At 40.1% G+C, this 12,515-nt stretch overlaps 1 protein-coding gene across 3 annotated transcripts in view; it reads left to right on the top strand.

The window, feature by feature from the left end:
- Positions 1-873: 873 nt before the first annotated feature.
- Positions 874-12,515, top strand: part of WWOX (WW domain containing oxidoreductase) — a 476,595-nt gene continuing 464,953 nt past the window's right edge. For 2 of the 3 annotated variants that reach the window (XM_066327560.1, XM_066327561.1), the window contains exons 1-4: positions 874-1,015; positions 3,175-3,239; positions 4,505-4,562; positions 5,079-5,257. In XM_066327560.1, coding sequence (XP_066183657.1) covers positions 909-1,015; positions 3,175-3,239; positions 4,505-4,562; positions 5,079-5,257 — 409 coding nt within the window. In that variant the 5' untranslated portion in view covers positions 874-908. Of the gene's footprint in view, positions 1,016-3,057; positions 3,080-3,174; positions 3,240-4,504; positions 4,563-5,078; positions 5,258-12,515 lie in introns of those variants that run through there. The other variant, XM_066327562.1, reaches the window with a different exon arrangement.

Below are 12,515 nucleotides of genomic sequence, written 5' to 3'. Positions count from 1 at the left end.
CAAGTGAGGAACCTGCAAGGTCCCAGGTGGGTGTTAGCACAGTCAGTACTTCCCTCCAGCCAGGCCTTCCTCAACAAGGATCCCTGACTAATGAGGAAGTCTCAGCCCTGAGATGAGGTGCTGGCAGCTAAGGGAGAAAACCTTAAAGAACAGTTCATTTCCCAGTGCTTCCCAGGACCTCACTGTATTCACTCCTCTGAAAACAGAGGGCTGGAAGCACCTAATGCCCTGAGAATCACAGAACTGCTCAGATGGGAAGGAACCTTTGGAGATCATCCACTCCAATCCCCCTTCCAAGGCAGTCACCCAGAGCAGGTGGCACAGGACTGTGTCCAAGTGTGGTTTGAATGTCTCCAGAGAGGAAGAATCCACGACCTTCCTCGGCAGCTGTTCCAGAGCTCTGCCACCCTCCATGTAAATAAGTTCTTCCTCATGTTGAGGTGGAACTTATATTTAAGTTTATGGCCATTGCTCCTAGTGCAAGTGCTGAAAAGAGCCTTGCATCATCCTCTTGGCACGACTTTGAGATATTCATATGCATTAATGAGATCCCCTCTCAGTCTTCTCTTCCCCAGACTAAACGTGCTCAGCTGCCGCAGTCCCTCCTCATGAGGCGCTCCGCACCCCTCATCATCTCTGCGGCCTCCGGTAACTCCTCGTCTCCCTCGCACTGAAGATCTCAGAACTGGACAGAGCACTCCAGATGCGCCTCACTAGGGCTGAGCAGAGCGGCCTAAACCCCTGCGGCTCCTTGCCGAGCCCAGCCGGGGCTCCTGGCGGTGTCCGTGCCCTGGGTGACCGCCGTGTCCCCGCCGCGCCGGGCGATGCGGCGGGAACTACAGCTCCCATGGTGCCGCGGGGCCGGGCGGAAGCGGGGCGCGCGGGCGGAGCGGGGCTGCGCCGAGCCCATGGCCGCGCTCAAGTACGCGGGGCTGGAGGACACGGACAGCGAGGAGGAGCTGCCCCCGGGCTGGGAGGAGCGCACCACCAAGGACGGCTGGGTTTACTACGCCAAGTAAGGGCGGCAGCGGGGCGAACCCGCCCGCAGCGCTCTGACCGCCCCGGGGCAGCGTCCGCAGAGCCGCCCCTCACGGACGAGCGGCGGGGCCGGAGCGGCGGGAGCGGCGTGCGGGCGACGCGGGGTCTGTGTGCGGTGCCCGCCCGGCTCCGGGGAGCGCTGGGCTGGGCGTGAGGGACGGGCTCCAAGGCTCTGACAGCCACAGCCGCCCCCGAGGAGCCGCTGGGAGCGGGCAGCGGCCGCAGGTGCGGAGCCGCCGCCACCTGCCCCGTGTGGGATGGTGCCGGAGCCGCCCCGGAGCTGTTCCAGTGCCCGATCTTTGTGCATTTCGGTCGAGCCTTACACAGTACTGCAGATTAGTCAGTTTTCTTCTTTGTGGGAACAGGGGAGAAACAGGTCGGATGGAAGTTAAGAGCTGTGCGTGCTGTTCCTCAGCTCCTCAGTGCGCCTTGGCCAAGAGATAAAGAATCGCGTTTAGCACCTTCTGCCGCTGGACGTGATTCCATCCTCCCGGGTTACAAAGGGGATGTGCCACAGGATGAACTAACCCAGTGGAATATGTGTTTATACATACATGTATCTCGTGCAGTTTCTGTAGCCATGCTGATCTTGGGATCTCCTCCCGCTTGTTAAAAACGACAAGAGTTATTCCCTTCCACAAAAAGGTGGAAAACTATGGTTCAATCTCACTCGAGCTGAGTTCACCTAGTCCTCACAAGTTCTGCTCTTAGAAGAAACTGGACAGAATGCTTTGGTTTATCCACACTTTGCAAACACTGCAATTTCTCTCTAGGTGTTTGCTTTTCTGAGGTCAGTTGTGTATTTCCTTTGGCTTCAAAAGCTCTCTCAGGAAGGAATCCCTTATGAAAGTAACCTGTGAAATGACAAGTTATTACTGAGCGTAATTGTTACACAGTCAGTTCATCAGGTCTGTTTCTGAACTCTTGGACAAGGACTGGTTCAGTTTAATGGCATGACATGAATATATCTATGTCTGAAAATCTTGCCCAGTGTGTCTAAATATATATTGGATATGTGGAGGTGGAGCACTGTTGCTGCCTTTAATTACACACTCTATATGTGTGATACTTCTGCATATTCTGGGAATTTTCTTTAAACCTCATCACCAATATGAACTTTTAGCTGGAATAGGATTATTTTGGGTTAAGACTTTTAAAGGTGTTTATGATGAGTTAGGTGTGCACCCAGGTGGACAAGCATTTATGTGTCAGGCTGCTGTAATTTGGTTAAATATCTTCTATTTTCAGGTCACTCAGGTTAGTCTCAGCTCCCCAGCTGTGATCCCTGTAATACCATGTGCTGTCACCGTGGGGTTGCTGTAAGAAGGGAAAGTTGCTTATGTTGTGTGTAAATTGCTGTTGAGCCTGTAGGTTATTTGTAGTTACTTGTGTGTTATTTATTGCTGTTGTCACTCTTTATTTCACACTTGGGCAGAGATCAGTTTGGACATTCAATTAATCCCTGCCTGACTCTTAAAACTTGGTTATTTAAAAACACTCAATGAAAGATGAGATTTTAATGTCCAACCCGATTTCAGCACTTTGGTTATTTGTTTATGTGCACATGACTTTGCTAATTAGTCTGTAGTGCAGAAAATCTTGTGATGGAGTATTTTAATTCTGCTGATTGAAATGAATAAAGTCTCTGAATTGGAAGAAAAGATGGGATACCATTGTTATGTGTATTAAATAAGTATCCTGCCAGTCAAGGCCTGTGGATAAACTTATTTGTCCAAAGCTACAATTGCTCATGCAGAAATCAAACTTTCTTATGTTGTACTGTACAAATCAATATTATTAGGCAGGAGTTTTAGAAAGGTGCTTTTGCAATTTGACGACTTTCTAATATTACTACTAGTTGGTGATAAAGTCTTTTCTTGCTTCTTTCTTCCTTACTCCTGCCAAGGATCATCATCTTTTCTGGGTCTGTTAATGTTATTTTTAAATGAGTTTTTGGTTTTTTTTTTCTTCTCATAAGTGAGAAAACTGGGATTGGAAGTCAAACATTTATTTGAATTTTTATAGACTCCTGTGCTGTCTGGTTAGTTACTTTAAGAACTGTGGCCATATTTCAGATTACATCAGAGAGATTATGGGGCAATTTTTGAAAACCTTAAACTTTTTCTTTTCCTGCAGCCACCTAGAAGAAAAAACACAGTGGGAGCATCCTAAGTCTGGGAAGAGGAAACGTGTTGCAGGAGGTTTGTGTTAAACTTTCGTGATGAGCTCAGATTGTTACAAACACTTAGTTCCTCCACAAACTCTGGCTGATCTCGTTTTGATCTCCTTGTTGTCACTGATTCTGAGCTTGCAGGATATGGCTGATTTCAGTGGGGTTTTACCTCTGTGGTTGTGTCTGTGCAGGGTGATCACTTTGCAGTTTTATGGCTTCCCTGTATTGCTCCATAAAGCCAAAGTACTAATTCCAGGTTATGGAGTTTGTTTTAGTGTGGCTTTTAAAGCATATAGTCAAAAGCTGGTCTTCTCTCTTTTCCTGGTGTCCATCAGATAATATTTATAGTTGGATTATATTCTTCAAAGAATGTATTTCATCAAGGAGTATCCCTGGCACAGAAGGGAGCCTCGTTAGTTTTCATTTTACCTGGTTCCCCCAACCCAGCTGAATGTTTGTGCCAGAACAGAAGACAGACAGTGTTGCAGGACATTTCCAGAGGAAAATGACTTCTCAAGGACCTTGGATCAGTGCCTTAAATCAGATTTCCCCAGAAGCTTCTGTACCTGGGGGTACTGCACTGTTGGCAAGCTGTATTTCTTTTGGCATTGGTAAGCTGACTATAAGTGAAGTATTTTCAGTAAATCTTATATCAATCAAAGTGAAACGAGTACTTTCCAGCTAAAATTAGAAATACTGTGAATGCCATCTGTTAAATACTTTGGTAGGATCTTTTATATAAGAATTTCTTGCGTAAAGATGGATCATTTTTCTTTTATCTGTCCTTCCAACTTGATTGAATCTTTTAGGTTTGATTTATTTTGTCTCATGCCCATCTTTCAGTTTTCGGTATATGTTACAGATAACTTTTCCTATATGATTTTGCTATTTATTTTAGCAGGGATACATACCGAACTGTAAGTAGTACAGATGTGTCTGTGCTTGGAAGCATGATTGCATTTTCCTGGTTTTTTTTTTTTTTTGTGCTATAAGATGAAATTATTTTTGTGCTATAACATGAAAAGACTCTTTTAGATTGTCTTTATACTTAATCTGCTGGTCGTTGCACTTGTACCACATCTTCTGTGTATTGCACTTCTGTGAGACAGAGCAATTGTGTGTGATTAGGGAAGCAATCCTTTCAAATTCTGCTTTTCAAGGGCAGCAGGTAGCTGCACCACCTACAGAAATAATGCAGAGTTGTGTCTCATCAGTCTGAGAAATCACTTAAACTTCACACTGAAGAGTATTCGAATGCCTGAAAATAAAGTTAATGTTTTATGTGCTTTCTAGATTTGCCATATGGATGGGAGCAGGAGACTGATGAAAATGGACAAGTCTATTTTGTAGAGTAAGTATCTCAAATTGTGGAGTATGTTGAAGGAGGACAGCTGGGTTGCATGCTGAGTAGCCTTTTGAGTTATGATGCTGTGACAATATCATCTGGAAAGACAAAAAGATTAATAAATGCAGCTTCAGAATCCAAATGCAGATACTGCAGTGTCTGCTGTTTCAAGGACAAGTGTGTGGTCCTTTTATAGACTTGCTAAGATCTTCCTAATATAACAAGATATTTTTCTTCTTTCTCCTGACAGAATTCTGTCTTTTATGTCAGGGGTTCATATGAAGGTCAGAATGGGTTGTGAAGTATGTAAATACAATTATTTTTGAATGCTGTCACAACTGGAAAAAAATTTGATTAAATAATGTGATTGGGATGATTTGAACCGAACTGAAAAAAACCCTGATTTTTTTGGAATCTAAATAATTCATTGGAATTGCACACATCAGTGGTTGTAATACATTTAAAATCTAAATGCAGAGAACAGAAGGGTTCAAACAGTTGAATTTTTGTGTTCTTTTGCAGCCACATAAACAAAAGGACTACCTACCTTGACCCAAGACTGGCCTTTACAGTAGAAGATAATCCAGTAAAACCTACTACTAGACAAAAATACGATGGGAACAGTACTGCAATGGAAATTCTCCAGGGTCGTGACTTGAGTGGGAAAGTGGTTGTAATCACAGGAGCCAATTCAGGAATAGGTAGGTTAACATGGAACATAAGGTAAAATATGGCAAACTTTATCTTACAGGCTACTTGCTTGTTTAAATAGCTCTATAGTTTTGGTTTTCAAACTTGATTTGAATTTTTTTCCTATAAAATGCCTAGTTAGAAGGGATTTTTTTTTTTTTTTTATGACCTTGGTGGCTAGGACAAGGAGTGAGGTTTGTATGGCTGCTGGGAATTTCAGGTAAAGTATTCAGAAAAGCTTCTAATGCCAGCAAGTAAACTCAGGTAAAGATTTTCCCAGGAGGCTGTGCAATTTTTATATCTCAAGGAACTTTCAAGTGAATTTTATGATGAACTTGTGTCAGGATGTTTTACTCAAGGCTTCTTTAGTTTAGAGAAATACAATTTTTGACCTTTAGTAATCCCTATTAGTTGTATTGTCTCACAGGTTCATAAATCTCTTCAGACATCCAGCTTGTTTAGATACCTGTTAAATATTGCTGCTTCTATAATGGATGAGTGAGAGATTCAGACAACTGCTGACCTTTTGTTGCCTTTTGTTGTTTGCATTTTTCTTTGGGATGGGATTACATCAGTATTGAAGGAGTCCTTATGCAAATTATTTGGTGGCTTTTATTTTAGTTCAGAATTTTGACTTAAGTGCATTTTTGAGGACATTGGAAAACGTTGAAGACGTTCTGGAAAATGGGTTAATAGCAGGACTTATCACTCTGATTTTCCTTGGGTTTTATTTCTAAATTATTTCAGGGAGTGTTATTGCACAGGAGTCACATGAAGAATTTAGAGCTTTACTGTGCCTTGCAGTTTAGACCTTAACAGCACATCCTGCTGTCACTGCCTGATGTGCTGCTACAGATTGGCACTGCAGTTGGGACAGCAGGTGCTGTACTTAACTGTCTCAATGAATTTGGGCTTCCTAATGAGGTTTATGTTCCAAATTCTTGGTACAGCGTTCTTTACATTGCATCCAGCAGTACAATTTGCTTTCTGTGCAACAGTGCAGTCTCTGAACATTTAAAGAATTACCTGGACTCAAAGGGATTTTCCTTCAGCAGGGGCAGAGCTGCCATTCACCCTTGCTGAATGAGTGGGTGGTGTTTCAAATGTGGCAAAAGATTAATTCAATATATATGATGGTTTTGTCAAGATTTTTTTTTTATGTTTCTCCCTTGGTTTATAATCTGGGTTGGTCACAAGTAATCAATCTTGAAACATTTTTCCTTGGATTTAGAGTCCATAAGTATGAGGGTAGCAAATTTGTGATTCAGATGGTATTATGGCCTATTTAACTTAAAACTCTTGCATATCACGTTGTATTTAATGCTGCTTTAGTCCTATGCAGTGTCTGATGTTCCTTACCAATTGCCATGGAACATTGAATTAATAAGCTGGTTCAAGGGGACTCTTACCAGTTTTGGAGCTTATTTTGCAGTTATTTTAGGATTTCAGTGCTGTGTTCCATTTGGTGTTGTAGATAGTCCTTTTAAATTTTCTGTGGACGTTGAAGGTAATAGTTTCCTTCCTGAGTATTTTGAGGAGTAAACAATTCCTGTGATTTTGGAACAGCAAAATGTTTCCTTTTAGAGGTAAGTGTAAATAATTTTAGGGAAATATTGTTGTCCATTAAGTGGAAAGAGATAAAAAAAAAATGTATTACTTGTTGAGCATTTGTTTGTACTCAATAATGCAAGGGAAAAAAATAACCCTTTGGTTGTTGTCCAGATGAGTTTCAGTGGTATATTTGAAAATAACTAACTATGGTGTCTCTCCATTTGCTGAGAAATGTTTCATTTCAGGATGGGTAGAACAAAGATCAAGCTGTAACTTGACAGACTGAAACCAGAAAAATGTGTTTTCAATTACTGCACTGCTGGATGCTCAAGATAAAGTTTGGAAAATGCTGAGAATCCCTTGAAAGATGGATGCACATATAAGTGGTGATTTTATTCATCCATATACTTTGCTTTAAGATAGCAATGTTAAAAACAGATCAGCAAAGATGGAATGATATCTTAATTCACTTTATTTGTGAATCTAATACAGGGACTTCTATGTAGCTTGTCAGGGGCATTTTTTTTTTCTCTTAGAGTTGAAAAATCTCCTCAACTTCTGAAAAACAGAGATGCTTGCTCAGTTACTGAGGGAATACTTTGGATGACTTGAGCAGTTTTAGGGTTTTAGTGGTGTCACACATTGCCTCATTGCCATTAACTTAACAGGAACACTGTCTGCCCTGTGCTGGCTCTTTTCATTCCTGATTAGGAAAGTGATCTTAAGAATCTCCTAGATTATACACCTACTTTCTTAACTTAATCCTTAAAATTGCTGTGGATAGTGTGAGGGGGAAAATGACTAAAAATACATTTATAAACACTTAATTATTTTTAATTAACAACTTGGAAAAGGTTAACAAATGATTCATGTTCTTACAATACAAAGAGGTACTAGCAGCTCAAGAGTTGTTAGTGAAGTATTTTGTTTTTTATTTTAGAAGCTTTTTCTTCTGACAGTGTAGTCCAAGTATTCTTTAAGGTTTCTTTTCTTATCAGTTTTTTTATGCTCCATCAAAATTTTACTCTGACTATCACATTAGAAAGTTGAGGTAACTTTTGGTACCAGCAAAGCTGGTGGATTAAAAAGAAGTAGGACAGACTTACTGAACTGTTCACTCTTGTGCAGTCAGCCCCAGTTTTAAAAGCATATTGTTCTCTTTACATTTAAATGTGAGTAGTGTAAATTGTCAGTTGGCTCTGTCAGAGTCTGTAAGACTTACTCCACTGGGGGGAGTTGAAGATGTGGGAATTTTGAGTGTTGTTTTTCTGTTTGAGGGTCTCAACACGAGTTTACAGGGAAATACCTCCTCCAGCTTGCTGCTGGTATGAGCTGATTCCTGCTCACCAGTGCTGCCAGTAGAGGTCTGTGTTGCTCTTTGAAAATACGGAACAAAAGCGACCTGGTGCTTATTGCTCTTCATAAGAAATGCTCCTGTAATTCTGTTTTTGTGTTCTTAATTATTAGGGCTAGAATTGTAAATTTATAAAAGTGTGTCAGCAGTTCCTTTAGGTTTAATTTTACACAGAGATGTGGTATTTTGAACTGTAGGTGTAAGCAATCTCAAATGATATATTTTTTTTAAAAATACTCTAACTTGGTTTTAGTATCAGAGAGCCAGTTGTGTAGCTAATATTTAAATTAAAAGATATTCTGACATACATAAAAATTGCTGTCTGTTTTTGAGGATGATATATGACCTGTATGACCATGGGACCACAATATGTTCCAGTTTCTGTGTCAGGTGCAGTTGCATCTAACCCAGTGACTGGAGTGTGTCTGAGTGGTGAAGTGCAAGTGGTGTTGCAGAATTATAATGGAAGGGCAGAATGGGTCTGTTCTATCCAGGAAGGCAGATTTCCACAAAGTAGGGTGTTTCTAAACTCTTTTCCAGGATTTTATCACAAAGCTGTGTTGATAATCACAACCAAGCAGTTGCTCAAACTGGGATTCTAATTTTTCTCCTCTAGATGAAGGTCAAAAGAAGCCTGTTTATCGATTTTGAAAGGGATGCCCAAAACAGCCAGATTAGGTTTTTTTTCAGAGGCTGAGGAAAATCCAGAAGCTCCAGCCACAATGTGGCTTGCTATATTGCCTTCCCTGATAATGTTTTAATGTTTTAGATTGTTTTCCTCAAAATAATTGTTGTTTCATGGTTTGTTAAAAGTGAAAAAAAATTACTTTTTTTCTGGCACTTTTACTTCTGTGCAATAGAGAAGCTTTAGCCAGGAGAGAATCTGTGGATTAGGTACTAAATCAGTGCTTAAAAGATGAGTCAGTGCTGCAGTAACATTTTGGTTTGTATCTACATTTGGTGTGAGAAGTTACCGTGGTTCTCTTATTTCTTGTACAGAACTTCAGTGTTGGCAACTTTTGTCAGACCAGTGCAAAAGGCTGAGAAATGTGCTTATAACCTATCTCAATTAAACATCTGCTTTATGATACGAAAAATTGTTTTCAGTAACTGGCCATTTAATTTTTATAAATGATAGAAGTTTTTCTGTTTTATTCTTGTCTATTGGAACTTTTCCCCTAGTGACTCTCTGAGCAACCTGATCTAGTGGCAGGGGATTGGAACTGGGTGATCTTTAAAGTCCCTCCCAACCTAAACCTTGCTGTGATTATGTTTTTAGATGAAAAGCTAGCTTGAAATAGTAAAAAGAAAGGAGTTTTTACAAAACGTGTGCAAGATAGATTGCAGCAGTGTCACTGGGGTTTTGAAACTCTCAAAGTCTGATTACAGCTAAAAAGTTATTGGTACATATTATCAAATGAAGACACCTTCTATTAAAACATATTCTTACAAACCAAGGAAATGCATAGCAACCTACTTTTTTCCCCTCTTAACTACTAGAATAGTTTTAACAGAATTAAACAGACCCTTCACATATCACTGAGTTCTTGATTTTATTAGTATTAGACTGACTGTCTTAAATATGTTCATTGTCTTCTGCTGTACTGCCTGGAGTTTGGTGGTCTAAGCCCACAGATGTTTGTCTGTCAGGAGGGAATTATTCAGCTCTATTTCTGAGCTAGATTGCAAGTTTTCCTTGAAAAATGTGCACATTTTTCTTTGAAAGAACTGTTTATTTTCTAATTTCTCTCTCCCATTTCCACATGAAATAGAGGTTTTGCAACTTGGTGGGGCTTTGACAAAGGAGCTGCCCAGGATAGCCTTTGTTTCAGATTCACTTTATGATTTCTTGTATGGTTTGGGAATTTCCCTTGTGCTGGAACACCTGAACTTTGTCAGCCTTGAAAAAGTCAGCTTGTTTTTGTTGGATAGTTTGTTTTGGGAAGAGGAAAACCTCTGACAGAAAATACATCTGTCTGCTTTTGGTCCCTATTGTTATTTTTCTCAGTCTATTCGTATGATAATTTGAAGGTTTCTTGGTATAAACTTATTTTTTTAATATGGCTTATTATGATGAAAAGAGACCAAGATGTTTGCTTTCTAGTAGTTATTATTTGCATCCTGTTTCTTACAAGAGCAGAAAAAGGGATGTGAGCCAGGGCAGCAAATTTGTGACAGTGCCTCTTGAATGGTTTTTTCCCCAGTTTAGTGAAAAGAGTTTGTTGTCTGAACCAAAATTAATGTTTATAAATGCGTGAAATCCTGTGGATTAATAAAACTCCTGCCTATTTTTATTGGGAGTTTCTGTACATGGTTCTGATGTAGCTCAGTGGTTCACAGAGAAGGGAATGCTGGGGTTTTGCTAAGGGGATGCATGTCATATTCTCAGTACAGAGTAGAACTTGTGATGCAGAAGGGACTGGTACTGCCTTTGTAAAGCTGGAGGTTTCCATGCTGGGAGTGTTCCACGTTTGGAGAACTGGAGTGGTGCTTATTTATGGAGGTTGGGGTTCAAAGCTTATTGTGAGGCAGACAGAAAGATCAGCAATATCTAACCTTAGATTATTTTTCTTGGCCTAGTCCTAGCTGTGCCTGTTTTCATGGCATACTTTTGTATTTATTGGGCTTTTAAAATCATGGAAGAGCTGTTCCTTGATGTATATTTTGACTTTTTTTTTGTGAATCTTAGGCTCTATGTATCCTGAATTATCTTACAGTGCATGAGTAGCACTACCATGAAAATGTTGGTGCCAGTTTTGTTTGCTTCTTAGTTAAACTTACACTTAGCTGTTTTTTTTTCAGGCATTTCCCTTGTGGAAGTTCAAATCTTTGTAGCAGGCATGAATTTTGTTGTAAAACCAATAGTTTGTTGAGGGAATGGGAGTATGGTGCTTTTCCAGGAGAGCCTGGGTCGTGCAGAAAATGTGGTTTTGGCCAGAGTAGAGTATTGAGATAACTGGTGTTGAAAAGCACAATTTATGGAGGGGAATGTGCCTCTGGGGTGGAACTTTCAGCTCCTTCTGTTGTGGGATGTTTATAGCTGTCAGTCAGGGATTAGTACTGATGTAGTTTGAACAAATAAAAATCCACTAAAAGCTATTATTTTCAAAATTCAATTAATAGAAGAGAGTTCTCTTTAACTTACAGAGCCGTATTCTTAAAATTTATGGCAGGTAATAGTGAGTGAGTTTTCCGTGAGTGCCATCACTCTGATTTAACTCTGGATTAATATTGTGGAATATTAATATTTCTCTGCTTTACATAAGGCTCCAACTGCTTACTTGTTACATACTGTAAATATTAAGAAGTCCCCTTGGAGTTCCTGTAATTTATTTTTCTTATTGAGTAAGCTGAAAATGGTGTCAGATGTTCATACTGCTTTTTCATGTCCATTTTGATGAATCTATTTATTACTTGTGTAATGAGCAGTACACATGGTTGGTTAGCCAAGTTATTGAACTTCATCAACCTTGGCTGAAATTCACAATGCATGTGAAACTTGTTGTAACATGTAAGAAATTACATCTGGGCTAAAAGGTTCAATAATGATTACTGCTTGTAAAGGAGTATTTTCACAAAGGATGGGATTGAGCTGTGGGCCTGTGTTGTACTCTCAGGTATTCCTTTTACAGAGGAAAAACATATTTGTAGAACAGGGAGCCTTCCTAGGTGATACTTATTTCTTGTCTAGTTCTAATTCTCCTGTATCACAACCAAATGGAAGGAAAAACTATCACATCATGCATTCAGAGATTCAGGAACTTGAGAGATTCTGGTCTGTTCTCTCCTGCTCCTGGCAAGCATGAGCAGCATGTCCTGCTTCTGTACACTTGTAGGCTGTAGACATTGATTGTGCTACTTTTGAGAAATGTGTTATTAGCCTTATTTTGCTTACGGAGCAATGTGTGGCTGCAGTAAATGACCTGCATGTACAGATTATGTCCATGTCCATATTCCAGTTTAAAGTGGGAGTTGGACTGTTCTGTCAAAAGATAAAATACATATTTCTCTGAATTCTGTTTTGTTTCTTCAGCAGAGGGAGTAATTAAGATATATTAAGAGTAGAAACTGGCAACTAAAAAAGCTTTTTTAAGAAAGCCTTATTTGTTTGGGTCTGTGTCCAGCTATGAGCAGATGTTGAGGGGTACAAACTTTTCTCTTGCTTGAAGTTTTTTAATTCTGACGGTATAATTAGATTATTTTGTGCCTTGCTAAGCGAAGAGGAGTGCATAAAAACGTGCATGACCTATTTGGCAGCACACTTTTGGCACTGTGAGTGAATGAAGATTGTGATCTGTGAGAAGGTGTCTCGCTGTGTCTGTTTCTGAATTGAATTTGTGGTCCAGGGAATAGAGCCTTGAGAC

The sequence above is a fragment of the Sylvia atricapilla genome, chromosome 12 (genome assembly GCF_009819655.1).
Source record: "Sylvia atricapilla isolate bSylAtr1 chromosome 12, bSylAtr1.pri, whole genome shotgun sequence".
NCBI lineage: Eukaryota > Metazoa > Chordata > Aves > Passeriformes > Sylviidae > Sylvia > Sylvia atricapilla.
The sequence above is the reverse complement of the archived record's forward strand: the minus strand, read 5'-3'. Positions and strand labels throughout refer to the sequence as shown.